The sequence below is a fragment of the Perca fluviatilis genome, chromosome 8 (assembly GCF_010015445.1).
Source record: "Perca fluviatilis chromosome 8, GENO_Pfluv_1.0, whole genome shotgun sequence".
NCBI classification, from domain to species: Eukaryota; Metazoa; Chordata; class Actinopteri; order Perciformes; family Percidae; genus Perca; species Perca fluviatilis.
Window position 1 is genome coordinate 23,647,003 of NC_053119.1, and position 27,055 is coordinate 23,674,057.

The 27,055-nt window shown below is 39.9% G+C and overlaps 3 protein-coding genes across 4 annotated transcripts; 1 reads left to right on the forward strand and 2 right to left on the reverse strand.

Moving 5' to 3' along the window:
- Positions 1 to 378: 378 nt before the first annotated feature.
- On the reverse strand, positions 379 to 3,375 carry LOC120563807 (myoD family inhibitor domain-containing protein-like). The gene is made up of 3 exons (XM_039808217.1): positions 3,315 to 3,375; positions 2,016 to 2,267; positions 379 to 650 (listed from the first exon to the last, which is right to left on the reverse strand). The coding sequence occupies exons 1-3, from the start codon at positions 3,373 to 3,375 to the stop codon at positions 379 to 381; spliced, it is 585 nt and encodes a 194-aa protein (XP_039664151.1).
- A 3,167-nt stretch (positions 3,376 to 6,542) lies between these two features.
- On the reverse strand, positions 6,543 to 16,801 carry LOC120564359 (forkhead box protein P2-like). The gene is made up of 15 exons (XM_039809246.1): positions 16,646 to 16,801; positions 14,237 to 14,341; positions 13,273 to 13,356; positions 12,724 to 12,838; positions 11,725 to 11,902; positions 11,185 to 11,289; positions 10,551 to 10,638; positions 9,993 to 10,130; positions 9,043 to 9,202; positions 8,877 to 8,947; positions 8,016 to 8,117; positions 7,786 to 7,907; positions 7,004 to 7,073; positions 6,788 to 6,918; positions 6,543 to 6,693 (listed from the first exon to the last, which is right to left on the reverse strand). The coding sequence occupies exons 1-15, from the start codon at positions 16,799 to 16,801 to the stop codon at positions 6,564 to 6,566; spliced, it is 1,755 nt and encodes a 584-aa protein (XP_039665180.1). The 3' UTR covers positions 6,543 to 6,563.
- Positions 16,802 to 19,849: 3,048 nt separating this feature from the next.
- On the forward strand, positions 19,850 to 26,919 carry ppp1r3ab (protein phosphatase 1, regulatory subunit 3Ab). 2 transcript variants are annotated; one of them, XM_039809671.1, is made up of 5 exons: positions 19,850 to 19,944; positions 21,232 to 22,024; positions 22,449 to 22,516; positions 22,611 to 22,708; positions 23,372 to 26,919. In XM_039809671.1, the coding sequence occupies exons 2-5, from the start codon at positions 21,240 to 21,242 to the stop codon at positions 26,393 to 26,395; spliced, it is 3,975 nt and encodes a 1,324-aa protein (XP_039665605.1). In that variant the 5' UTR covers positions 19,850 to 19,944; positions 21,232 to 21,239; the 3' UTR covers positions 26,396 to 26,919. The 2 variants fall into 2 exon arrangements, with proteins under 2 accessions (XP_039665605.1, XP_039665604.1); XM_039809670.1 differs by lacking the exon at positions 19,850 to 19,944 and having other exon boundaries at positions 20,420 to 22,024.
- The last annotated feature ends 136 nt before the right edge of the window (positions 26,920 to 27,055 follow it).

Below are 27,055 nucleotides of genomic sequence, written 5' to 3' on the forward strand. Positions count from 1 at the left end.
GTTGGCCCACCTATCTACAGCTAGGGGAGACCGTGATAAGCCCTATTTCAACAAACGGTGGCGTGTCCCTTAAGGAACTTGTTTAGGTGGAACACGTGTGTTCAAAAGTTGTTTTAGTTGTGCAACAGACAACTCTGATTGGACAGATAGTCTCGCTAGCTGTCTGGATTTACCCTGCAGAGATCTGAGGAGCGGTTTATAATTCCAACACAAAGAAAGCGGAAGGTATCGGACATCCGGCTGAAAAGGGTGAAATCCGGCAGAATTTCCGGCGGCAACGGAACGTCGTGGATATAGACTGTTGCAGTACTAATGAAACCCACGTTGACTTTAATGTCTGTTGTTGTAGCCTCGTTCATGTCTTGTATATTAGCCCTCCTAGCTGCGATGGCAGATCTCGCAGCACTCCAGGCAAAACTCCAGACACTCGATTGGCTCGCAGCAAGACTCCACCAGCACCGAGTGGCAGTGGGCGTGGCAGTTGAGCTCCTCCACGGGCGCCTCCTGGATGGCCGAACAGCAGCGGGCGCAGGCGTGGCAGCAGCAGGAGCAGAGGGTGTGGAGGCAGGACGAACAGGCCTCCAGCAGACCCAGGAGCAGCACGGAGCACTGGCACGACAGGCACGCCAGCAGCAGGTGTAAACACGAGTCTGCGGGTGAGGAAGAAATGTCACAGAAAAGCTGACGGATGTTCTAAAAGCCTGTCAGACACCATCAGAAACGGGGATTAACAATTCTATTAACCCTAAATTAATCTCTTGCATGTTTATTTGTCGTGCCAACTAGAAGTTGAAAGAGAAACCACTCTGCCGCAGTGATCAAGTGTGAATGTGTTTACTTAATCACAGAGCTTCGTTCAGTCCTCGGGGGAAAATAAAAAAAAAGGCCACCAAGGCTGCCAGTGATGAACAACAACTAGGAAGAAGCTGTCACGAGATAATTGCTCTCCCACCCAAATTAGCTGCAGATGAAATTGCATACATTAACCCCACTTGGTGTGTTACAGTGCATCTCCCTGCGATCCTAACCGTTGTATTGTTGCTCGGCTAGCGTTTTCATCCTCACAAGGACCAGATAGTGAGTGAGCTCATGCAAATTGAGCTGTTTTATCCTGTTTACTCAAGGAAGTAAATGAAAAGCAGATGGCAGAATTCCCTGGGGAGTGGGGTTCAGCATATTCCTGCTTAGCCGCTCAAATTATACACCCCTGCACATAACTTATGCTAATATCTGTATGTGTGTAGATGAAAAAGGAGCATCATGTGTGGCTACCGTATTGATTTAATGCATAACTTCATAGAGATAACAACATGAACACGAGGATAAACAAGGAGTGGCCCACTGCACGCTTTGATAGCACTTGAAGAAAGTCCAGCAGTTTGAGAGTCTTCAAGGGAAACTTTTTGTGGAATAACATACATTGTCTTTGGTGGTAACAGAAAAAATTATTTGAATGTTTCACAGATAGTTTGTTCACTCATTGTAAGTCGATATTGATACCGACACCAATGTTCAGTAACAGAAAAGTGATGTAAAAAGTGTTTACTGAAGATTAATGTGACAATACAGTATATCATGATATCAATTTTATATTGTCCAGTAGGGTTGGGGGAAAATTGATTCTTTTCCCTAGAATCGATAGCTTTTATTTATTTTTATTTTTTTACCAATGATTGACCTAAATATGTTCTGTTTATACGGTACCGCTGACCACGCCTGCACCATATCCCTTTCCAGCAAAACAGAGCGAAAGCAGACAATGCAGAAAAGCCATGTTATGTACTTATAAATAAATGTCAGACTGACTGACTGACATGTGATGTGCATTCTTTTTAGAAAACAATTCGTTTTTAGAAATGTCTCATGATATATTGTCTCTACAAGTGTATTTGTTAAAGAAAGAAAAGAAAATCGCAATACTCAATACTACTGAATCGCAATACTTTTAGAAATGCAATACAAATCGTCCAGTCCTATTCAAACGGTGTGAAAGTGAGCCTCATTGTGGTGCCTACCAGCAGGTGTAGCAGTAGGGAGGTGTGAGCCAGCCACACTGCCCCTGCGTCTCCTGCTGCTGCTGCTGTGCACCGAGGGTCCGGAGCCCTGCAGTCGGCTCAGGCCCGGGGGGAGAGGGGGGAGTCTGTGTTCTGGGACTGTGAACCCACATCGCGGGCAGGTGGGCTTCTGGAGGTCAGACTGAGGCTTCTTCAACCCTGCTGCCTCCTGTGAAGCCTCTGCTGGTGGGGCTGCAGCAGGCAGAGGCTGAGCTAGGAAATGAAAAACAGACAATAGAGACAGATACAGTAAAGACTGTCTTATTGATCATCACAGAACAGGAATAGAATTCCTTAATGATCAAACTTCTCAGTGAGCACCAAACAAATTCACCTTTTAATCAGTCTGGACAGACTGATTAAACAGACTGAACAGACTGCTAAGTGCAACAGTCTTGAAGCATACAATTCTTGTTTTGCACCCAGGAATACGGAAGAGGATTAGGGCCACATGTGAACATTTTATTTCAGTTCTGACTTTAAACTCAGAATTCTGAATACTGAGTTACTCAGAATTGAAATAAAATGTTCACGCGTGGCCCTAATCCTCTTCCGTACAGGAGTGTATCGTTATCTCCACGTTTTGGTTGCAGATAGCCCCTCGTCAAGAGCCTCAACATTTAATTTAGGTCATTGTGTTGTTTGCTGTAAAGTTCTCACGGTTTCCACTTACTGCTGATGAGGTCAGTGGGGATGGTATTTCCTCTGCTAACAGGCTCACGTGCTGAAAGGATTTCCTGTGCTGATTTTAAAGGTGCACTACCTTGAGCCACATCAAAAGAAAGTCACGTTAGCTGCAAAGCTATCATAAGATGTCACAGATTCCTCACTGACCACGCCGACATAAAAAGTCTGAAAAGCCAGGATTTTTTGAAAACAATTTGCTTACATTGTTTCACATAAAAACAGTAGACATTTATCAAAGTCACTTCCATTTAATATGAGCGGTGTAATCCCGCCTTACAGAGCTTCTAACCCTCACATAATTAATTGAGATGGTTCGGTGTCCCATTGATGTTTTCATTGTGTTTCAGGGTTTTTACCACCCTGCCCAGATGTTTCTTCGGGAAACACTAAAAACTTTTTACATTGTTAGGATAAAAATTGTAAACTTTACAGATAAAGAATAGCAGCACAAACTATTGTCCCTTTGTCTATCAGTTGAAGCTTTAAAAAAAAAAAAAAACGTGGCCAGAGCAGCAGTGTGTTTGTATTAAGAAAAATAAGTTGCTTATTTCAGGTCACATCATGAGTACTTGCCTTTAGTCGGGTTGCTCTGTTCCTCCGTCCCTTCCACAGGTAAATGTTCTCCTGGTAACATGTCTGATACTCATGACGGCTCAGGATCTCTATCTCTCTTTTTTTCAACGATTCACCTTGTTCATCCTCCTGCTTCTGTCAGCACCAAGAGGTCAGGAAACCTCCAACAACACCCAACATGCCGGCCTGAGTCACCGCTCGGGAGACTGTGAGCTGTACTCTGTGTGTGTTTTGTTGTTCTTCAGTGACTTAATAACACTCCCCTACCCAGCAGATCCCTGAGTCGCCGCTCTTAACTTTCTGATCACAGAACAACAGAGACAGCCAAGGCCCGGTTGTGTGACTTTAGGTTGCCTTCTATGTTCTGCTTTTAGTCACCTAACACAATGGAGACACATACCCCACAAGTGTGTTAGCTGAATACGGAATACTTATGCAGGCACACACACACGCACACACACACACACACACACTCACACACACACTTATACAGACCTGTCAAAGTTGTATTGTACACTAACTAGCATTCGGTATGCAAATAAATGCAATTACTGAATTTGCTCTGTAGTTATGTAGCTCATGCCTTAGAATTAATAAGTATATCCTATTCTTATCCTAATAATCCTTTTTTACTGTATGCTTTCAAATAACAAAATTTGCTAAATGCATGCAAACTTTCAAATAAATGATGATTAAAGCACACAAATTAGCAGAATTATAAATGATATTGTTAATTTTTGTTTGGCAAAAAAAACATTAACTCAATGTCCGCTTACTAGCGTTTAACAAAATATCATGGTCTTCCTCAGTGGATGGAGTTTGCAAACTCCACGTTGGTGGCCTAACTATCTAAATGAGTCTAGTCACACTGTCACCTTTGACACCCGTTAACATGCAGTAAAATATAAATGTATGTTCATTATGTAAAACACTATTGGTCAATGTTAAGTACGTAATTTGAGAGCACAGTATTCTATCAATCACTAGTTCTGAGTTTGTATTTCAACCTCCCAAAACAAAATCCACTCATTCATTAATTATAATTATTAGTATATAATTTCAGTCAGTGACATTTAAATCTTTGTATGTGGAAATCTTGTTTTCCCACAGATGAGGATCTTGTGAAGAAATAGGACACATGGGCGACAGCATCATCATTACATGCTGATGAGAAGATGAACAGAGACCAGCCCTTTCTGACGGGCTGTTGACTTAGTGCTGTCACAAGTGCTGCGTCGAAAAACATGTTGACTTGCCCGCCTCACAGTGAGTATATGGCACATCAAAGCAACACATAAGTGAAGCTGTTGAAGTTGTCGAGCACCATGCTAACTTTCAGTCAGTGAACGCAGCGTGGAGAGGCAGTCAGAAGAAAATGTCATCTAATAGGCTGACAGCGAATCAAAGGAAGCCCTGAGAGGCAACAGCAAACTTAAAGCTAACTCGTTATCAGCAACGACAATTACTGACATTAGTCAAAACAGGAAGCTGAAAAATCGGAGGCCTTTGTTCTGTATTTGGTGGTGAAGTCTACAGTAACAGCTTCACTTCATGGTGTTTGTCAGCAGATGAGACCATTGTTTATCCATGTTTTTATTTTATTTTAGCATTTTACATGATGATGTGATAAAAAGGAGGATAAACTAAAAGATCACTTTTTTTTAGTGATCAAAAGACAAACAACCATGAATATTAACAAAACTTGTTTAGAAATGTGTTGTTTTTTTGAACATTGTTTTCAAAAATCAGTGCTGTTTATATGATAATTAGTAGTATTATGTTCAGTATGTATCTTAAGGTATGGCACCTTTATTCATGCTTAGTTTAAAACACCTTGCTAAATAAACATTTCAAAATTGCCTATTGCAGCTATGTTGTGAAGGATATGGATTGTATTTATTAGTATATACTATGTGAATCGATCTAATTAGATTATCTAATCTTAGTTTAGTTTGATTAGATCATTCTAATTTCGTATTAGAAATACCCAAAAAATTAAAGACCTGACCACAACCCTGCTACTGCTTGACATTCAGTGAAAAAAAATGACGTTTATATTTACTGTATTATGCTGCTTACACAAGCATTAGCATGACATTACAAATGTATTTACCCAAAACAAAGCATTTTTTTATTTACCAAATTTTAAATTTCCATTCACACAACATACACTCTCCCAGGCGTAACCATGCCAGGTTAGCAGCAGCTGTGGTGTCAAGTATACTACTGGGTTGAGCATACATTTAAATTTGGTCTGAATGTGGAGTACAAATGTTCACTTTAATGCCATAAATCACATGTGTGACAATGATAAAATAAACAAACAATTGTCAGGTTTACATATATTTATTATTACATTGTAATAGACACTTTGGGCATACAGTTACAGACAAACAGCATCTAATGTAAATACCCTCACCATGTTATAAAAGTGGAATGTTTGGAATCTTTATTTCAGTGACAGTGATGTATTAAATACATAAGTTTCACACAGGGAAACAGGTAAACACACAAGACAAATTTTACGTTTATAAAACACATTTCAGCAGGCAGATTTTCAAAGACAACAGAGAGAAGCCACAGTACAGACTATACATGTTTTTAAATATTTCATCAACGGAAAACAGCTCTCTCTTTGCTGTAATGTAGCATTCACTGTGTTTTGAACTATCACAAAAAACAGACAAAACATTCCTTCTCTACATCATACTATAACAAATATGTCTGTCCTTTGGCCTTTGGATTGTATTATTTACATGAAAGTGTGGGATTTCTTCATGGTGAGAAAGACACCGTTTCCCCCAAACTATCAGATCCCAACTCTGCTTTTTGATTGTGTTCATCCTCTATTTGGATTCTTGTCATGATGCACTTTTCTTGGCCAGGTCTCCTTTGAAAAAAAGATCATACATTCCTTTTTATTATCATTTGGCTTTAAATACATTGAATCTGTTATTTAACTGTAATATTTCTTTGTCATTGTATGTACTACAGGTGGCACTATATTCCACTTTCTTTTCTTTAAGGTTGAAATATCAAAAGAAAAAGTGGCCTGCTGCAGACATGTCAACAAAATCAGAACATTTCTCTATATATAATATAATATATTTGAACCATATGATGAACCACAATTCTGAATATCTCCATTTTGATTTGTATTTGATCAAAAAATATGTTGGTGAGAATTTCACACTGCATTAACATTGTAAGAGGGCTCGCCTTGGCTGAGTGTCTGAAAGCGTTCTCTTGTCATTCAGGGTCAAAAAAATGTTCTTCATAATCTTCAGTCATGTCGCGCGGCAGTATGGCTGGCTTTACTGTGGCCATCAGAGATTCTTGGTCATTCAGATTCAGCGCTTGGCCTTTAAGGAAAAGAGACCTGCAAGAGGCGCATCACAAAAACATTACGATCAATTGTTGCAGCACATCAGTAATTTAATAGATTTTCGGAGTTCACAATAAATAAAACTCACTGCTGGACTGGTGGAGAGAAGTTTTGTTTAGTGTTGCTGTTTGTTGCTTTGTTCTCCTGCGTTTGACTCGTGGAGTTTCTGCTCACACACTCCTTCTTGAATCCTGGCAGTGACGCCTCAGCCAGTGCCGTCTACAGCACAAAGAAGAAGAAACAGTGACCTCAACCAGTTCAAACTCCTGTAATCGGGAAGGTGTACTCTAAGACGTCCTCTCACCTGTAAGCTGGCATTCAGAACCGTCCCAAAATCAAGGCTGGAGGACACATTTTTTATCAGCGATGGACTCCTGCGGAGTAACAAAGGTAACAGAATTTTCAAATGAACACAATCCATGTCTAATTCATGGCAAGCAAATCAATACCACATGGTTAAGAGCAATAGTTTGAGGCAAGGTCAGTTATGATGACAAATAATACAGCCGCATAAACAGTCAGGAAAGAGCCTTGAACTAGAGCCTTGAAACTGTCAACAGGATCAGTCCAGTCATATTTATCATTCTTTACTGAGGTCTATTATCAGGAAACAAACATGTGCAATACTCTAGTAATAAGGAACCTATTTTGACACAGGGTAAAGAGGACAGTGCTTTACACAGCTATACACTACATATATTGTCTATTTCTCTCTTTCGACTCTGATGACAACACATTCAAAAATCTTAATTTCGTGTTTATGAAATTAAAGGGAACATTTTAAATTTGATCTGGGGCAGAAACAATTTTCTAGTTTTGTTATTTCTTCATCTTGTGCTTTATATCTCACAACAATTATTCAGGATTTATTTGCATGTTAAATAGCTGACACTTATGTTTTGTAGTGGAATGCTGAAGCAAAGATGGGAAACCCTTGAGTGTCTTTGCTTCTGTGCTTTTTGCCAATAAAAAAGTAATTTATTGACTTGGATGAGTTAAAGAAATGTCTTAAATATCATTTAACCTGAAATAAATGCAGATACCCTGATACCAGCGCTGTGATAAACAGGAAGCCATCTATCGTACCCTGGGATCTTCTGGGATCTCCTCCTCTGGTATTCCACCTCGTCTACTGTCCACACTGCGCCTTTCACATTCTCCACACGCACAAAACACTTGTGCAGGCTCAGGTTGTGGCGCACTGCGTTCTGATCCAGAGAAAATCAGAGTGAAGGAGATATTACTGAATACATGCTGCATAAATCAGGTATGACACACGCTGGGATCACATAGTTAATTATCTGGGGGTGTGATACCTTCCAAGTGGCGGCGTTGCGTCTGAAATAAGCAAATGTCCGTGTGAACCAGTTGTATATCTCGTTTAGTGTTAGTTGCATGTCTGATGTTTCCATAATGGCCTGTAGATGGAGGGGAGAATAAAAAACTGTAGCACATTACAGGATCAAATTAAAGCCCTGGCTTTTTCACTTCTCATCCAAGGAAGGAGGAGACAGCCGCACACTCAAAACTCTGATACAGTCTTTTTATTTTCTAATTCTACGAATCAACCGCCTTTTTTAAGATAGCAGATCAGTAATCATTTCATCGACACAAGTGTAGGACTGCAAAAAAGGTTTATTTTATCGATAAAGTTTTTTCATGATTAATGTCAGGAATGTCATAAGAAAATAGCCCAAAGCCCAAGTTGACCTATTTAAATCTTTTTTGTTTGTTTGATAAACACAAAGATATTTAGTTTCCTATTGTAGGGCACAAAGTGAGGCAGCAAGTAGTCTATTCAAGCAACTGGAACCAGGGGATTTTTGGCTCGAAAAGTTACTTAAATAACATGATTAATCAAAACTGCTGCAAATTAAATATTTTCAGCTGTATACAGGTGATCAAGAGAATGAGCATGAAATACGGCAATCAACATAAACATAGCAATACAGTACATAGAGAGGTTGTTTATCTCATTGTTCACATTCTAGGGACCAGCGAATACAAAATAGGACAACGCAGAGTAAAAATCACAAAGGAGAAAACATCTGGATGCATCTGAATACAGCATATATCGAAAAGTGATTTAAATAATATAACATATGACATCTGAGTTACCTATACAATGGGTTAAGTAAAGAAAAGAAATCACTTCTATTCCACTGTATAGACTGTACCTGTCTTATCAGTGTTGCGTAGGTGAAAGGTGGTCTGATATCGGTGTTCTTGTAAAGCTCATATTCATTTTCTGAAACAAGACAAAACGTAGAAACTGGAGTAGAACATTTGCTATGGACTATTTATTGTTTCTGAGCATAAAAGTGACAACAGTATTTGTTTTACCTGAAGACAGGGAGTAGACCAAAGGGTGATGACGACATCTTATGGCCCCAGCACACTCTTCTTCACTCCCCTGGGATGGAGTGCTAACAGAGGCCAGAGGTTGTGGGGAGTCTGACGGGCTCGGCGAGGCCAGGTTGTGGGTGCCGGTGACTAAACTGAGCTGAGAGTGACACAAGCAGGTGATCCAAGTTAACAAAGGAGCCAGTGGAATGAAAAGACTGACAGAGAAAGAAAACAGAGTGTAACAGAGCGATTTGATTCGCCTCCTCAGAGGTGATTCCACTAATATCGCAAGAAGAAGGAAGCCAATTATTGTTAATTATAGGGTGAAATTGTTTGGTGAGTGTTGTGATTATGGTGCAATATTTGCAAGATTAACATCTGATTAGCTTCCACATTATGAGAGCATGTCTGATGTCTGGAAACACAATGGCAGCCATCTGGTGCCAACATCTGGGCACTGAAAGGAAAGAAAGTGCTCAGAACTCATACCATGCAGTCAGTCACACTCAATCAGGATGGAGATCTCAACAAGGCAAAAGTGTAAAAGTAATCTGAGAGTTATGGTAAATAGGCGCAAAACTTTTTTCCAAGAAATGCATTTGTGATCCGATCTGGCATAATTTTTCTGAGCAGGGTTTAATATGACCTTCATCTCACGCAGGTGTACCCCTAAGCCACTTTCTTTTTTTTTTTTTTCTAAGAAAATGCCAACATATTTTCTGCAACTCATCTAAATGTAAACGTTCACCAGGTTGATTACAGGCTGGCGGTATCTTCATCAGTGCAGCAGAAGTTGAGGTTGTAGCCAGAAGTGTTATTTTCACTCTCCACCACATATTATATATACATATTTGGAGTTTTGCTCACAGCTCTGAAATGCTGTATAGTTTACGGCTCATTTACTTTGTCTCTGTTGTTCATCACAGCTAGTACTGCACACTATCTACCTGAAGACCGTGTGGGTCAGCAGCCGTATCAGATTGTGGCAACTGTAGACTTGCGGGTGCAGAGATCAACTGAGATTCTAAAGATGGCAGATGCAGGTGAGCCATCATCGCTCGGAGACGCTCCCGTTCTTTGCAGAGCTGTTGAAGGAGATGAAGAGGGAGGAGAAGAAATCAGAGTGGATGGTGTCACTTCAAAATCACTGAACACAGGTTATCGAGATGGAATGCTGTGAACCAAACACATTTGGCGTGTCAAACATCAGGAAGGAGAACATTACATGAATATTTACCTTGAGAAAGAAGGTGTTCAGGTGGTGAAATTTAGGGGGAAACTCAGGGGAAAACAATCTAGTTTTGCAGACTATAATTGCTGCTATAAATATCAAGGTAGACCTTTTTTTTTTTTTTAAATCAATACAAACTAATCACCTATGCAAAGCAGACTCAAAATTCCTTTGTTTGACCCAAACACATATGACAGGTTTCCACACTAGCTCACATCCAAGCAGCAGTTCTAACTTTCGCTGTTGGGACATCTTTTTTGGGACTTATTCCTACCTGAAGCTCAAGTTGCTGAACCACCTGCATCTGGACTCTGCACTGTGCTGTATTTCTATCATCCAGAGTGTGCTCGCTGCCTATGTGCCTGAAACACACAACGGGGCGTTAAAGGAATACTTTGCTGAGAATCTGTCTATTGAGTATCAAATCACAGAGATACAGAGATAGCAGCTGTAGTCAGCTACAATGGATTTCAATGGTGACCCAGAGTCATGGTAAAAAAAAAAATAAAAAATTCTATCAAAACATTTATGGAAACTTTATTTAAACCACTCACGCATATATACATTTAATGATTTCTTGGCGAAGTGAAGATCATTTGAAGCATACTGTACTGAACATATGCATCAACAGCAGAGGAGGGGATTATGCTCGAGCGGTTTGAGAAGCGTCTATGGATGTTTTGATATGCCATGTTTGTTTTGTTTTTTCACCATTGAAATACATTGTAATTACGGTGAATCCAAGCTGACTGCCATTTTAGCCCTTATGTCTTATCCTTACTTTTAAGTCACAGAAATAAAGCAGCACTAAGTTTTGTTAACTAACCTACTGGGTTTTTTCAAAGCTCACTAGAGATTTAGATTTAGAGTCAGAAAGTGACATGCATTAGGATGGAGTTAAAACCTACTTGATGAACTGGCTGAAGTTTTCACACACCGACTCACATCCGGGCCAGTGACACACACCGTGACTGTAGAGAGCGTGTGCGGCAGCGCGATCAGCTTTGACAGCACTAGAGTCAAAGTATCGTCATGATTAAAAAGCACAGCACCCAGGCAACAGCAACAAAACGAGAGCAAAGCAGCAATAAAACAAAGTTAAGTGTGGTTTTCTTTTCAGGTAGCAGAACATGACAGAGAGAGGTGGAGGGGAGCACTAAAAACAAATGGAAAACAATTTACTTTTGATTTGGGACGTGTTGTCGCGTAAACTTTTTCCTTTGCTGAACCACTTCTGGTGGTGGAACACAAAGCAAACAAACAAGACAAAATATATCGTCCCGAGGGGAATTAAAAGTGAAGTCTCGCTGCCAAAGCAAAACCGCTGCTCACCCGCCAACTTGAGAGAAAGAAAATGTCTACAGATAACAAGTCTTTGATGTTTAGAAAGAGGCAGTATCATCTCAGTTCTCACAATCAGTTTACAGCACCAAACAGACAGATCGTACCATTGTGCCCTGCGAGGAGAAGACGACTGCTGGTCACCGGTCTGCCTCCCTGTGACTTTTGTTGACATTATGTTGGTAGCAGAAGAGTCCTGATTGTCTTTCGATGTGGTTTTATCTTCAGTTATTCCGTTTGTGAGCTCTTTCCATATCTGCTGCATCTTTGCAGGGCTAAAACCAGCTAAAACACAAAAGAAAAAAAACATATTGTAGATTTCCAAACCTGCGTGTTCTGAGTATTTGGTTTTCCATGTTGATTTAGGAAACTGCAAAAATAATGGATGGTTTATTATCTATACATTATGCATTAGAGCCATCTGAGTGCTATATCTTTTTTTTTTCCTCCAAAATAATGATATTAACTTTATAATGAGAATGTGTTTTGCTCTTCACACCTGCACTTTTTTCGTCTGTGCTCCACATTCACACAGTTTCTACTCATTCCCACCTCAAAGTTTGAGGGCAGAAATGAGAAGAGCAGCTCTTTCTCATGACCTCATGTTACCTCTTCACTGTAATCAAGGAATAATGATCACAGCTAGAATATGAGTAATAATAATAATAATAATAATAATACATTCATTTTATATAGCGCTTAAAAGGGTACTCAAAGGCACTTTACAAAGAAAGAACAAAGAAAAACAATAACAAGATCAATAAGGCTGAGTTTTCTACTTTTAGGTTCACTTTATCCATCGTCTCTTTTGAGTTTAGTGCAGTTATGTAACTGAGCATAAAACCAGCGAGAAACAAATGTGTGGAAGTCTCAGAATCAGATTCATGTCCATATTTGCTTGTTCGTATCCTAGTGTCATGATAACATAAAATAGTAACCTTACTGTAAATTGTAACCTCACATTAGCAAACATGCTCTGTATTACAACACTAAAAACACAGATACTTTAGAGACCATCCAAACACACAGTACACTGGAAATGAAACAGCTGACATCACCGTTTCTTTCAACAGACACTGCTGCTGAGGGAGATGAAACATAGTGACCTGGAGAGAGGGCGGGGGAGGACAGGATGGGTCTCTGCACCCGGAGGAGCTGCTGCTGCTGCTGCTGCTGCTGCTGCTGGAGGAGCTGCTGGAACACAAGCTGCTGTGCAGGGAACTGGTGGACCGAGAGAGAACATTTCACAGAAAAGTGAGATAGTATTCATGTGAAATTCTGCTCAGTGCACACACTTTCTTTTCACCTGGCAGTTGTCCAAGTATTGATCTTGAGATAAAATCAGTGGTATATACCGCAGCTGTAAAGGCATCATTCAAAAATGACTTAACTTCAGCTAGAAAACATTGTTCTCAAAGCCCAAAAGCAAGTGACAAAATCTCTATTTTGGACATTTCTGTTGGATCTCCTACCTCTATCTGTCCTATTAAATTATGTTTGTATTATCTGTGTCACTTGCAGGCCACTTACACCAGACATTGTAATTTAATGTATTACATTTTATTGATTCTAAACTTTAGAGCTAAAGGAGTGAAACACACTGAAAACCTAAATAAATAGAATTAAAGAAAAACAGACCAAGAATAACTACTTACCTCTTTGACTTTCTTGCTGGGCTTTTGTTGAAGCAGCTGCAGGTGAATCTGTTGTTGCTTCTTGTAAAACTCTTTCAGATGTTGCTAGGAAAATAGTGATGGGCCATTATTATAACATTATTATTACTATAGACTTTCACCTCACTCTCAAAAAACGTACAGTGAAGTAAGTGAGACAGTACAAATACAAATTACCGACATTAAAAATATTTCTGGATCCCTTGAGTCTTTCTTTAGAGAGGTCCGACAAGCACGTTTTTCCTTTTGTTACTACCAACGATGAGCCAATTTGAGATAGGAGGTACAATTTAGTTTGAAGATATGACAGTGACAAGAACATTGGCCGGAATGATTGAGTTACACCACCTCAGTGGGATGAAGTCAGAGGACCTCAAACAAATTGGGTTAAATGAATAAATGACAAAAGGAACTTAAGCTGGAATTTAAGTGATTTTAGTGTTGTTGTTTTATTTACTGACAGTGGCCTCAAACTAGTAAAGCTTAATGTAGTGCATTATTATTATTAAAAAAAGAAGTGTTTCCTTCCTGCTATGACAAGTAAAAATGTCTGTCATGGAAAAGCAATGTCAATAAAGCAATGTTAATAAATAAAGTGCCTTAAAGACATACAAGCTATTTATTCTTTTAGTTTATTTATGCCTCAGCAGACTAGTTTGACACGCTGACAGACCCAACAAGACAGTCGACAGACTAGCTAACAAATGTGCTTAACTTGATGTGGCTACCTTGGAAGGTTAACAGCTAATGCTAGCTAGGCTAACTAGCTAATGTTACAGTAATATGGCTAAAGTTAACATATTGCCTTCAGTCATTTAGTTACAGTAGTTTCAGTCCTATAAATAGGCTATAAGAAAAACTCAAACTGTATTCTGCAAAGGTGGGCTATAGTCCAGTAAACCAGAATGCAGTGTATTATTAGTAGTGTTAATATTAAATGAATTACCTGCTGGAGCAGAAGGGCTTGTTGCTTCTGGTGAATGAGAGCCTGCAGCTGGTTGGAGGAAAGGAGCTGCTGCATCTGCTGAGGAGCCATCATAGCCACAAACACCTTCACGAAGAAGAGGAAGGTGTTTAAAATGTTAAAGGACCACAGTCTACAGAGTGAAGGCAAGAAGACGAGGGAGTGAGAAGGCAAGTGTCAGGTGTTAAACAGTAATAATAACCGTCGAATAGGAGTCTTTCCAATCCAATTACAAAACAGTGCTGTCAACCTTTTGTGAACATCATCATGCTGGATTGTGTCATTGACCCTAAATGAGATGGGAGATTGGCTGACCAGTTAATTAGCAACACAATTACATGCTTGTTGTGACTCCTAATAGAAGTGTATGGGTATTAATCAAGGCAAACACGCACAGAATAATAACTGATCTGCACTGTTACTGATTGAGTGACAAATAACAGAGTGATTGTCCTTTTGTATTCATACAGAGGTAACATCAACATGAAAGCATTAAGAAACAACACTTACAAATCCAACATGTTGTATTACAAACAGTGCTAAAGATAATAATAATAATAATAATAATAATAATAATAATAATGTCAATTGATTTTGGGGGGAAATTTAATGTATTGTTTGAACAATGTCTCTTATTTTCTTAATGCAAAATGTCAATTGTCAACTGTATAAGGGCTGTGACCTGATGTTCTTCATCGGTGTCTGTGAAGTCTTATAAGTCTATATTGGAGTAATATCTTAGCGGCTTGCAGGATGTAATGAAAGAAGAATACATCAGGGACCTCAAGTGTTTCAATTTTTTCCCAGTCCTTTGAGATAATACTTCCTTTGTTTCGACTAGACTGATAAGAAAAAAAAATTCCACTGTTCTAAAAAAAGTTTAGAACAGTGGAAATTAGTTTAACTTTGGCACAGCAGGTATAACAGTCTGCATTGCTTGTAGGTATGTAGGATTTGGTCTTATTTAACAGTAGGTCGATTAATTGGTAAGTCAATCAACAAAAATTTGACAAATTTAAAGACTTTGCAGTTACAGCATGTATAGCCTCTTAAATGTGGGGATTTGCTGCTTTTCTGTTTGTATTCAAATTAAATAGATTTTTGGACTAAAGGAACCGGAGACAAAAGATTAGGACAGAGAAAGAATTGGTGGAATAAACAGAAAATGTGCAGCATTTGTTCGACTATTTGCAATATTTAATTACACACAAAAAAAGTTATCTAAATGTGAGGGGAATAAAAAAAGTGCCTTTGCTAAAATTAACAATGCACCACATAGGCCTACTTCTTAAATTCTCCAACAATTTTTCTGAGACAAAACAAGCTTAAAAACGTAAAGAGGTAACTTTGATTGTTTATAGTTTATTGATTGATTGTAATAAAGTCATAAATTCATTAATAATGAAAGCAATTGCAAGTTGCAGCCATATAGTCTTACACTTCTTGGATATTTCCTGAATCTTCTAGTGTATGTAGTTTTAAAGAAGCCACTGACATACAGCTAGTTTCATTATCATGCTTTACAAATCACTGGGTAACCATTCGAGGTGTTTGGAAGAAATACATTACTGATGGATGTCCCAGTCTTCACAGTAAATAGTCTTCATTTGTAAAATTGAGTTTTCAGGTTGAAAAACTTTCATATCACAAGCCATTATTATGTTTTGAAATCTGAAATCACACTCTGGCAGACAGGCAACGTTGCATCGGTGGCATAATGACAAAGTCACTTAGGCCTATACTATAGTCGTGTCAATGAAAATTACAAAAAGATATTTTGCTCATGTGGTTGCAGACAAAGCTAGCAGACCCTTTTCCACTGTATACTACTGGCAACGTTTTTTGTTTTATTGTTAGGGTCACAAGTATAGCACCTTGCGCAGGTTTAGAAAGTGAATTAAGTGATAAGAGCAGACCAAACTGACAAGACGGGACAACAGACTGAAGGAAATTGCGTTGACCAGGCGTTCATTATTTTGTTGTTTCATAGATCCCCTAAATTAAGATTCCCAGGGATGGAATCACAACAGACAACCATAAAATGATGTTGGGTCATGCTTATTTGCCTTTCACTTGCATCTGTTTGGCCTAGGTCTGTGGACAATTATTCCTCCCTGGCTCTGACTCACAAACTAATAATGAAGGACAAACAGAGTTCTGCGTGTCAACTCCCAGATCAGATCTCATATGAAATCCCTACCACTGTCAACAGAGCTGCAGGCTCCGGGTTTGGTGTCCTGTCACAGGACGTCCAATATGGAGCTGGCATGCAGGTATTTCTCTTGACATCTGTTTGCCTAAGACTGTTCTATTTCCCGCTTATGAAGAGGAAGCAGAGACGAAGGCAGCAGAGGAGGATGAGGGGGAGGTTGAGGAGTAGGATGAATATACCTGTTTATGGTGGAGACTCTGCAAGTTTTCACCACTCACTCCACTGCAGGAGTCCCCATTAGCTACTCTCTCTCTTGCACCGATGTCTGTGTGACTGAGGAGGCTGCTGGCTGGGGTTTGACGGGCTGCCGTGGGACTGAGAGGAGACTCAGGCATACCAGCTCAGCTCCTAAAAGAAAACAGTCAACACGAAATAAGATATAAGACTCACACACTGAGATACAGATCAGCAGCATTGCTAAATTACACCTTTATTTGGCTTTGTAGTAAAGACATGACAAGAAAAGAAAATACCAAAGATGATGGGCATGCTTTTTGAGGTGCTGGCTAATAGGATAAATAAATGCAGTAAAATCCTTTGCACGACTAAAATGAACAATGCAAGGATTCAAATCCATGAAATTATATAGATGCAATTTACAAAACTACAGACTAGATAGAGTTAATAAATCTGTGATTTCCATGTAAGAATTTAGTTGCATGTGAGTGGAAACAGCATAAAATCGTCAACATTTGAGCAAAAAAACATTTAAAAATACCAAATTCTGGACATTAAAATCATCTAGACCTCATGCACAAATAATATTGCCATACACACCTACTGTATGTTTACAGGAGGTTCTTACATGAAAGTGTCTATATGCATTTAAAAATGTTTTGATGTGTTAAGACATGGACATTATCATACAATATCACCTTTCTCAAATCAGTGTTATTTGACACAATATATAGTCTTACTGACTATATATTGTGTCAAATAACACATGTGTCTGTGTCTTCTTATTGGCAGGTCATGAAGATCCTGTAAAGCTTGCATGGAGATTTTCAAGTCCAACTTTTTTTTACATCTCTTAACTTATCTCGGTAGTGATGGAGAAGAAACTAAGAGGTAAAAAAAGACCCAACATATAAACACAAGAGAGCTATAAAATACAATATCAATATTAACCAATTGAGCACAAATAGGAATTTAACTTTAAGTAAGCTATTCATTCTTAGAAACATACAAGAAGTAAAATCTGATCAAAGCTCTCTGACGTCTCTATTTCTGTCAGAACTGTATTAAAGCTACATACCGTTGAGGTGAATAGTCGAATTCAGAGCAGCAAGGTAGAGTTGATGTCTCCAAGTCATGCAGTTTGGAGTGAGGATGGGAGAGAACTGATGGAGTTGTGTGTCTACCTGAGTGGGAGGAGCCACAGTGTCAGCCTTAGACAGTGAGAATAGCAGTTGATTACTATGATGTGAAAAATAGGAAAATCAGCCAGAGCTTTTTTTTATATTATTATTTTGGGTTTAAAAGTAACAGGGCTTAACTGAGTGTCTCCACATTTGTAGTGCTGATTTCATTTTTAACATTTATATAAATAAAATTGCCCCTCTGGGGACAAATAAATGTCTACTTGACTTGAAAAGGTCCTCTATATTTTGGATTAATAAACATCACATCTACATTGCAATCATATAAAATATAATGTATATTTTGACATATTATATATAGACAAAACATGATGTTGTGCTTTTTGGTTAATTATTTTGCAGTAAGAAACCATTTTTGTAGGCATTTGCTTTTCTTTGTTGATATTCATAGACATACACAATCCAATAAAAAATGCCTCAAAACAAGCATCATTTATTGTCTTTAATGATTAAAACAAAGGGTTCGCTCTCAGAAAAGACAAGTGTAGTTGTCTGTGACTTTATTTAGATATGCAGTATCAACAACAAAAAGAACTGCGGCTACACAACTGTCAAACTGTTATCAAAGTGCTATTTACAGTGGCGTCAGCACTTTTATTTGAATAGCATATCAGTACATCTGTTTAAAACAAATGAAAGTGTTTTAATTTTGGCTGTTGATAAATGCTGTGTACCCTAGAGTGTAAAACTTCAACACAGCTACACAAACAATACCTGAAATGACTCGGACGTAATCAACTTTGTACAGGACAGTTCTACACCTCTTCATGATTTTAAACATGTTGGTTTTACTCTTTTGTTGCTCTTTTCTTCTGTTAAGCATACTACACTCTTACAGTGGCTTCTTGTAATGTCAGCTCTTTATTGCAAAATGTTTTACAGACTGCAACTACATGATGAAGGAAGATGATGAGTAGTAAAGGTCAGGCTGCCATATAGCATCAGGAGTAATTATACTTTGGTGAGACGAGAGGAATATCAAGGTAAAGAACAAATAATCCATTATTTGCATACACACAATGTTAAGGTTTTCTCTTTTATCGTGGCATAAGAATGAAGAAATAACATGGCATAGCTTTGAATGTACACAACAATAATGTAACGCATAAGGATGAATCTATTGACACCATGTAAATGTGTGTAAAAGTGCTGTAACTTTAGATATGATGCATTTATATAAGTGACATTTGAGAAGAGAAGCCAAATAGATATAGATAAAATAGATGTTCTATCTACAAAACGTCTTTAAAGCATGACAGAGCAATTAATGATTGAATTACAGATATTGTTACCAAGGTAACTTTCTGCCACCTACTGGATTAGTATTTATCTGCCCTCCAGTTTTTATTGGGAAAATAACTAATCTACATTTCTTCTGTATATTCAGAAACAGGAGAGAAAAAAAACCATTTCCATTTAGTCTTCATCTTGTTTTACTTTTCATTATAATACTTTAAGACAGTTCAGGGATGAAATTAAAAGTTGACTTTGTAAGGTAAAGGTTTTATTAACTCTTTGATGACTGGAGACATACACCAGCAACCAGGGAACCTGATCTCTTGCACTGGTGGTGTCATGGACCTGCCTCCATATGCCTTTTTCATGCCCCAACAGCGCAGTCTGGAAGTCATGGGTTGACTGCCGTGCCCTCTCCCAGCTGCAGCCCTGTCATATGAGTCAGGCAGCCTCTCTGGGAAATAGTAATGTCTCATCCAGCTGGGGGATTGTACCCAGCCTGCACTGAGGCTCCAAGGCTGATAGCGAGGTTGGGTCCAGTCCAAAGAACTCATCTGATGCTTCCTTTGTTCCTGCAGAGGGCATTGTGGCTCCACACAACCCAAAGATCTGCTCTCATAGAACCTTCCCAGGAAGCAACTGGTCTCCGTCCAAGCCGTTTTGTCATGTCTCTCCCTCTTCCTCCTCCCCCTAACCTTCCTGTACTGCTTGAAGTTTCCCTGCTGGAAGTCTCTCAGATGAGCCTTGTGGACACCCCAGTAGTGGCCCCGACCGTCCTCGCAGCGGCTCACCTTCACAAAGCAGTCGTTCACGGACAAGTTGTGTCGGACACTGTTCCTCCAGCTCTGGCCCCGGCTCCTGAGGTAGGGAAACCGCTCCTCCATTGCTCTGTAGATGGACGCCAGGTTGAGTTTTTGGGAGGGGGATGACAAGAGGACTTTGGCAATCAGGGCAATGTAGGAGAGCGAGGGCTTTGAGAAGAGCTGTGTGTCCTCTGAGGAGGGATTGTCTGTGGAGCTGCTTGTGTTGTCTGGTGGATGAGCTGGGTTGGTGAGGATGCTCTCATAGGTACTGACAGCATCTGCCATTGTTGCAGCCATTCCCTGTGCAATCATTTCTCTGCTGCTCTCTTCTGTCTCAGACGCATTTATGAAGCCACATACCACTTTTTCTTCTTTGTTGTATGAAGTATCTGTGAGATGTTGTCTTGTTCTTCCTTTCTCTGTATTCATTGTTTATTTTACTTACAAGTCCTAGCACTGCAGTAAACTTTAGAGCATCCTGTCCGTATCTGATCCCACATCCAGTTTAGTTCTTCCCTGTTGGACAAAACTGTTATCTTCCAGACAGTCTGACATGCTTTTATACTGTTTATATCAAATTCAGTGGGGGGTTCACCATTCTTCAGTTAAGATACATATTTTAACTCTTACTCACTGTTAAAATATGTATTTTATTTGCTTAGTAAGATTACGGACTAAGCACTTTGGTTGTGGCTGGGGCATGGACATGCCACTTTGTCACAGCTGTGAGATAAACACAGGAAATGTATTACAAACACAAGATACATCTTGATAAGCAGAAAAAAGAATGAGCTTATGTGGAATGGTTGTTTCTTACATACTTTCACAGTTATTGCACCATCAGAGAGTCAGCGATTGGTCAGTGGAAACTATTTTGGAAGCCTAAACAGTATGCAGAGGCCATTTGTTCTGTTTTAGACCTCATGTGAGCCGTTGTGGGCCAAAAGCAATAAAACACAAATAGCTGCCAAGGTAAATCTCATGCTTGTTATACAAACAGCATTACAACTCTCCAGGGAGAAATTACTACAGTTACATAAGGACAGTGTCCACAACACTGTACTTTTGTTGGAGAAGTTTTCTAGCGAGAAAAGTAGATAATTATCAATCTATATGATTGGTTATATCACGCAAATGTTCACACTCAGAGAGGCAACAGGATAATATTTTCTCCTCCTGAGGTTAGACTACTGTACATAGTTTAAGTCCCTTCTGGCCTATTTATAGTGTTGGCCCTTGCAACAATGTCATCTGTAACTTGATTCCATCTGTTAAGTCAGAGCATGTTCAATGTCAGTTGCCAGAAGCAGAAGCACTGCAGTTCACTTCCTGCTGACTCTCCTACAGGGAGCCCCATGGAGTTTGTGGGACAAACAAGACCTTCTGGGGCCTGTAACCTCTTAGAAGTGCCAGGCCTCAGCTCCTCGGACGTGGACGATGATGAGTATGAGGTGGTGAACGGCATCAGGCCAAAATCTTCTCCTCTCCCACGTAGAAAGAGCTCTGTCAGTGACGAGGACTCGGAGCCTGAGCCGCCCCTGTCTGGCTCCAGGAGAGTGTCTTTTGCAGATGCCAAAGGCCTCAGTTTGGTGCATGTAAAGGAGTTTGACACTTGGGATGTACCCAAGCTGCCACTATGTGACTCTTCTGAGGGCGAAGGTAGAGATGCAGAGGAATACTTCCTATCTCCTCTCACTTTCTCCCTTCCGTTGTCTAATAAGGAGCTGTTTGTCAAAGTCCGGGAGCAGAAATTGGAGTTAGAGGCTATCGAGTTACTCCCAGGGACCACAATACTTAAAGGAGTGATCCGTGTCCTCAACATCTCCTTCAATAAGGCGGTGTATATCCGAACCACTTTGGACTCGTGGTCAAGCCACTTTGACCTCCTGGCAGAGTACATGCCTGGTTCCAATGACAGTCTGATGGACTGTTTCTCATTTAAGCTCACCCTGGTGCCTCCATTCGGGGAGCGGGGAGCCAGAGTTGACTTTTGTCTGCGATATGAGACTCCGGTGGGGACATTCTGGGCCAACAATAACAACAGGAACTACGTGCTGTTCTGTCACCAGAGAGTGAAAGAGAGGAAAGAGAAGCCACAGAAGGAAAATGTGAACAAAAAAGGCTGCCTTAAGACTGTCAGGTGAGGATCATTGATAGGGATTTTTGAAGGTCAACACTGGTGATGTTTTTAGACACAATGGTCAGGAGAAAAGCCAATTGTGCCAAAGGTTGGAAAGCAGGCTGGCCAAATTCTGCCATGCAATTTAAAAAAATATCGGCTTCTGTTGAACCTGTTGAGCAAAGGATAAACTAGCCAATCAGGTTTATGTATACGTAGACTATGTGAGGTCAGTATTTTCCTTAAGCTTGAAGCTAATTATATAACGTAACTGGTGGAAACCCTCTATATATTATTGCTGAATGAATATTATGATCAAACACCATCAGCAAAATTATTTGAAATCTTTTAATCAAAAGGATTAATTTATCTCCACCTAATGTGGTTTGTTGATTGGTGATAGTCACATAGAAGTCTGACTGATCACAATTTTATTGATTCACAGTCAGAACTTCTCCACTGTGGAAAACATGTCTGCAACGGAAGATTCAGCTCAGAAAAACATTTCACCAGGTGAATATTTACTTTGCCGATTGGGAAATGAAGAAAGTTATTGTGAATTTAAAAAAAACACCTCAAGATACATTTAAATGTTTTTTTTCTCCAGATGTGTCACAACATGTAGAGCAAGAGGACACTATGAAAGCCAAGCAAATCTCTAATATCCAGTCAGGAGCATCAGAGGAAGATCGAAAGAAATTACTGGTGAGTTAAAAAAAAATCACACCAGTCCAGTTTATTTATACATTTTATGGCTTGCCTATAGACTTCCTAGTCAAATATTGAGACTTTCTCTAACTGGTGTGAAATCCTAAATCCTTCTCATCAGACACAAGACGCAAATTATTTTTGGTTGTTTAAATAATCTCTTATTTTCAAACTTGATTTGACAAGCATTATTGGCTATGAAAGGTGGACTTAAATACACTATAGTGTGTCTATGAGGCATCAGAAGGAACAGAAAACCTAACATGACCCCTGGTGCACTTTCTGAGAGAATATCACATGAACCAGAACTTGAGTAGCAACGTGACAGCACATACTGTGCACCTAAAGGACACTCAGTACATGCTGTTTGCAATTCCTCAGTGTCTCATAATTTGTCATGCTTGCTATTTGAAGACTATTTTAATTGTTTGTCTTTGTATATTTAATTAAACAAAAATGCAGTTAAGGATATACTTTAATCTGAAGTGTGTGTGTGTGTGTGTGTGTGTGTGTGTGTGTGTGTGTGTGTGTGTGTGTGTGTGTGTGTGTGTGTGTGTGTTTGTGTTTAAATGTCACCCCACTCCCTTTTTGTGAAACAGCATAACTAGGCCTACTGTGTGAGCAAACTAAAATTAATCTTTCCCTGTTGTTGATGGACAGACCGAGAACAGACTGAACTGCAGCCGAAGAGGTTGCAGAAAGGCTGCACGGATGGCTCGGGTGAGGGACTACTTTTCTCGGACAAAGGGTGGAGCGGATGACACTGAAAGAGATGAATCACCTCCAGAAGCAAAACAGGCAGCTCAAGAAGAAACCCCGGAGGAGAAGCACTCAGATGTGCGATCATTTCCTGAGGGGAGCAGTAAATCAGACGGTTCTCACTTTGTTTCTGAATCACTGGAAACATGCAGCAAACCTCTCCTTGATGTTCAACACGATACGTCACCAGCACACAACTGCACGTGTAACAACGAGACAGAGGAATCTGAGAGCATCAATTTGGCTGACTCAGCCACATTATCAGGAGGTGAGAGTGCCAGAGATATTCTAGACAACCCATCAAATGAAGAGCTTGCTCCCGCCGAATGCCAAAATATCAACAAGTCCGTCTCAAACGCTGAGGAATGCGACATCGCAGTGGAACCAGCTGACAGAGTTATTTCAGTAGTGAACAGTGAAAGCCTCGTTAGCCAGACCAACAGCTTCACATTTGGAACCGTGGTGGCTCCGCTGTATCATCAGGTGTTTGGCAGGTTGGGAAGTGAAAGCGATCGGGCAAATCCAGTACAAGCTACACTGAATGCTGGAATTGAAAGCGCACTTACTAGCTGCACTGTTCGTACAGACGCTAATGATGACGAAGTTCAGGGAAATGTGACTGAGACCCAGGAATCAAACAAAGAATGCTTAGATGCCGCCACAAATAGCACTGCCATTGAAGAAGAAGAAACGAGCTTGAGTGTGACAGCAAACAGCATCCTGCACCATGCAGAAACACTGCAGGATCCAGATGATATTATACGTTCAGACCAGAGACGCACTACATCGGAGGTTCCAAAAACTATTTCAGGAGACACAGTCATACATGCACATGCTGTAAACATTTTAAATACACATTTGTTGAATCCACATATACCCACTAAGAATGTACATCTCCAGGGAGAAGCGCAGGAAGACAATCTCACTCATGACTTGCCAGAGCATACATGCACACAAACTAAAACTAATCTAGATGAAACCCTTGCACAAAGTGAAACACAAGAGGTCATGACCAGTCTAGAAACCTCATTTATGTCACTTCAACCTTCTCAGAGTGTATCAGAGCGTGTTAGTGATGACGAGACCGACCAACAGACCAGCCGCAGTGAAGCAACCGACTGTAAGTGTGTACATGAATCAAACAACAATGATGACGTTGGCAAAACAGCAACCATATCATCAACAAGTGCCATTACAGAGGAGGATAAAGCTTTCTGTGATTTAAATCCTGACCACATCAATAATTCAGCTGCGAAAGGAACTGACAATAGCGACGTTCCTAGTTTTGAGACTGTGGAGGAAAAGAACGTCACAACAACTCAGCTATCTTTTGAAACTAATTATGTGGAAGAAGGAAAGAAACTGGTGAACAACTTGCATAGAGATGAAACAAAACACTCTGCTGAAATGAAGGTCATTGGTGAGGTAGCTGAGTCAACGACAAAAGCAACGATGAGTAATCACATACACGGTGACACGTTCTCGGAGCTCAAAGATGAAGACACACAAAAAACAGAGCATCTTGAAATGGAAGCTGCTGTCGCGAAACAGGAGAATTTGTGTTTTGCAGACACTACTGAGGTAAACTGGGAAATGATGGTTGAAGAAGAGGAGAAAAGCATATTAACAGAAGAAGAGGAAAGTGAGGCAGTAAGTTTAAAAACAGAGAACAAGGCTGAGGATGCAGATGTTTTAGAGGGAGAGCACACAATTGGAGAGGACGACATTGGGGAGATTGTGGCTGGAAAAGACAGGGAAGACGTGAACGATTTAGAATATGTTCAAGCCACAAAGACAGCTAGAGAGGAAGAACAGGCTGAGGAGATTGAAGTGGAGAAAAGAGAGGAACAAGAGGAGACAGAGTTAGAGAAAGAAAAACACTTTACAGAGATACAAGAGGTCAGTATTGAAAAGACAAATGTCCAAGATGAAGAGAAGATAGAGAAGGAGGAAGAAATGGAAATAGACTTGACCAATGACGATGAAGCAAGTGTGGAGTGGGAGGATGAGGTAAAGCAAAACGTAGAAGAAGAGAATCCAGATTACAAGGAGGAAATTCTAGTTGCTGAAACAGGAGAGTCAGAGATTGCACATGCAGAGTCAGAGACCATGATAATCGACGGGGGAAATGAAGTGGGGTGTTTTGAAGAGAGGTTAGACAATACACAAAACAAGGTTGAGGATGGTTTATCTGCTCTGGTGAACAATGTGCAGGACAAGAGAGTAATAGACAAAGAAAATGATGGACACATCCCAACTGAAATGCATCTTTACAAGGAGGAAGATTTCCAAAGCAACGAGCATGTTACACATGACCTATCAAAAGCTGCGAGAGATGAAAACGAACTTGTCGCTGCGGAGGGCGGTTCGTGCATTTTTACGGATGAACCTAAAAGCGACCCAACGAGCCACGACAGCGCTTCAGCAGAGTCCGACTCAGACGACGAGGTGGAGTTGTACATGCACTGTCTGAGGGCCGTTCACACTGGGGCACAGGCCCAGAAAGACAGGAACAAAGATACAGGTTTTAGTGCAGGCAAAAGGCCCTCTGTAAGCAGAAGCAAACTACTGTCCACACCCATGCCACCCATCAGTGAATCTCTGGACGAAGAACAGCACCTGAGCCGTCTGAAGGACCATCACGAGGACACAGAGACTGCAGACATCCAACACACAGCTGCAGCTCTGCCAGCGTCAGGTGGACAGGAAAGCATCAACAGAAATGTTTCATGGTGGAAAGAGACCTTTTCCTGCAGCAATATCTCAAGAACATTGTTATACGCCACCTTGTTAGTTGTATTTTTAGTTGTGGCCTACCGTTATGATTTTCTTGCCTGTTTTGGGCTCTACTTGTTATCAGTGGTTTGGCTCTACTGTCAAAGAGAGAGGCAGCCAGAACAACAAAAACAACAACACAACAGGTAAAATTAAACTGTAAAAATATGTTTTAGTTGTGGTATTGTTTACCATGGACTTCAGAGGTTCATGGGTGTACAAGGTGCTGACATGACACCCACAAAATAATAACTCTCCCTTTTTGCTACCTCATACCACAATTTGATTATTCCCATTACGTAATATTTGAGCAAAACCTACACAATTACTAATGGTTTAAATAGAAGAAGTAGATGAAGAAAATATATACAACAATGAATTATAATGGGCATTACAAGTATATATGACACATATCAGAATAAATGCTGTGTATTCCCTATGGGAGGATGTTAACTCTCTGTTGTGAGAGTATAAACCCATTTTCTTTATGCTTTACTGTACATAAAACTTAGCGTCGACAACAGGCTGCGGACCATTGCTCACACTGATCAGTTCTACACAGCGGTAATGCATTTTTGAGGTGTAAATGAAACCTATCAGTGTTCTGTGTGTATTTACTTTTCACTTTTCAAGTCTGGCATGAATAAATTGTAGGCCTACAAAAGACAAATAAATGAATGTGTTCAATGGCTTTTTATTACTAGTAGTGGCCACATAACTAATAGTTGACTAACAATAGTAGCTGAGTGAATAACAGTAAGAATAGATTTAATTATTTTAATTTCTGCAATTTCATATCCACCAGGTATT

What these genes read in the sequence shown, in the direction of transcription:
- ppp1r3ab (XM_039809670.1), top strand. Translation starts at nt 21,168, where the DNA reads ATGTTCAATGTCAGTTGCCAGAAGCAGAAGCACTGCAGTTCACTTCCT. An exon ending in GGCTGCCTTAAGACTGTCAG is followed by an intron (nt 22,025 to 22,448) that starts GTGAGGATCATT and finishes ATTGATTCACAG; the next exon opens with TCAGAACTTCTCCACTGTGG. An exon ending in AAGATCGAAAGAAATTACTG is followed by an intron (nt 22,709 to 23,371) that starts GTGAGTTAAAAA and finishes GTTGATGGACAG; the next exon opens with ACCGAGAACAGACTGAACTG.
- LOC120564359 (XM_039809246.1), bottom strand. Translation starts at nt 16,801, where the DNA reads ATGCCTGAGTCTCCTCTCAGTCCCACGGCAGCCCGTCAAACCCCAGCC. An exon ending in AAGCCCTTCTGCTCCAGCAG is followed by an intron (nt 13,357 to 14,236) that starts GTAATTCATTTA and finishes CTATTTTCCTAG; the next exon opens with CAACATCTGAAAGAGTTTTA. An exon ending in CTCCCCCGCCCTCTCTCCAG is followed by an intron (nt 11,903 to 12,723) that starts GTCACTATGTTT and finishes TTTGTGTTTTAG; the next exon opens with CTGGTTTTAGCCCTGCAAAG.
- LOC120563807 (XM_039808217.1), bottom strand. Translation starts at nt 3,375, where the DNA reads ATGTTACCAGGAGAACATTTACCTGTGGAAGGGACGGAGGAACAGAGC. An exon ending in ACAGAGCAACCCGACTAAAG is followed by an intron (nt 2,268 to 3,314) that starts GCAAGTACTCAT and finishes TTCATTTCCTAG; the next exon opens with CTCAGCCTCTGCCTGCTGCA. An exon ending in CCCTACTGCTACACCTGCTG is followed by an intron (nt 651 to 2,015) that starts GTAGGCACCACA and finishes CCTCACCCGCAG; the next exon opens with ACTCGTGTTTACACCTGCTG.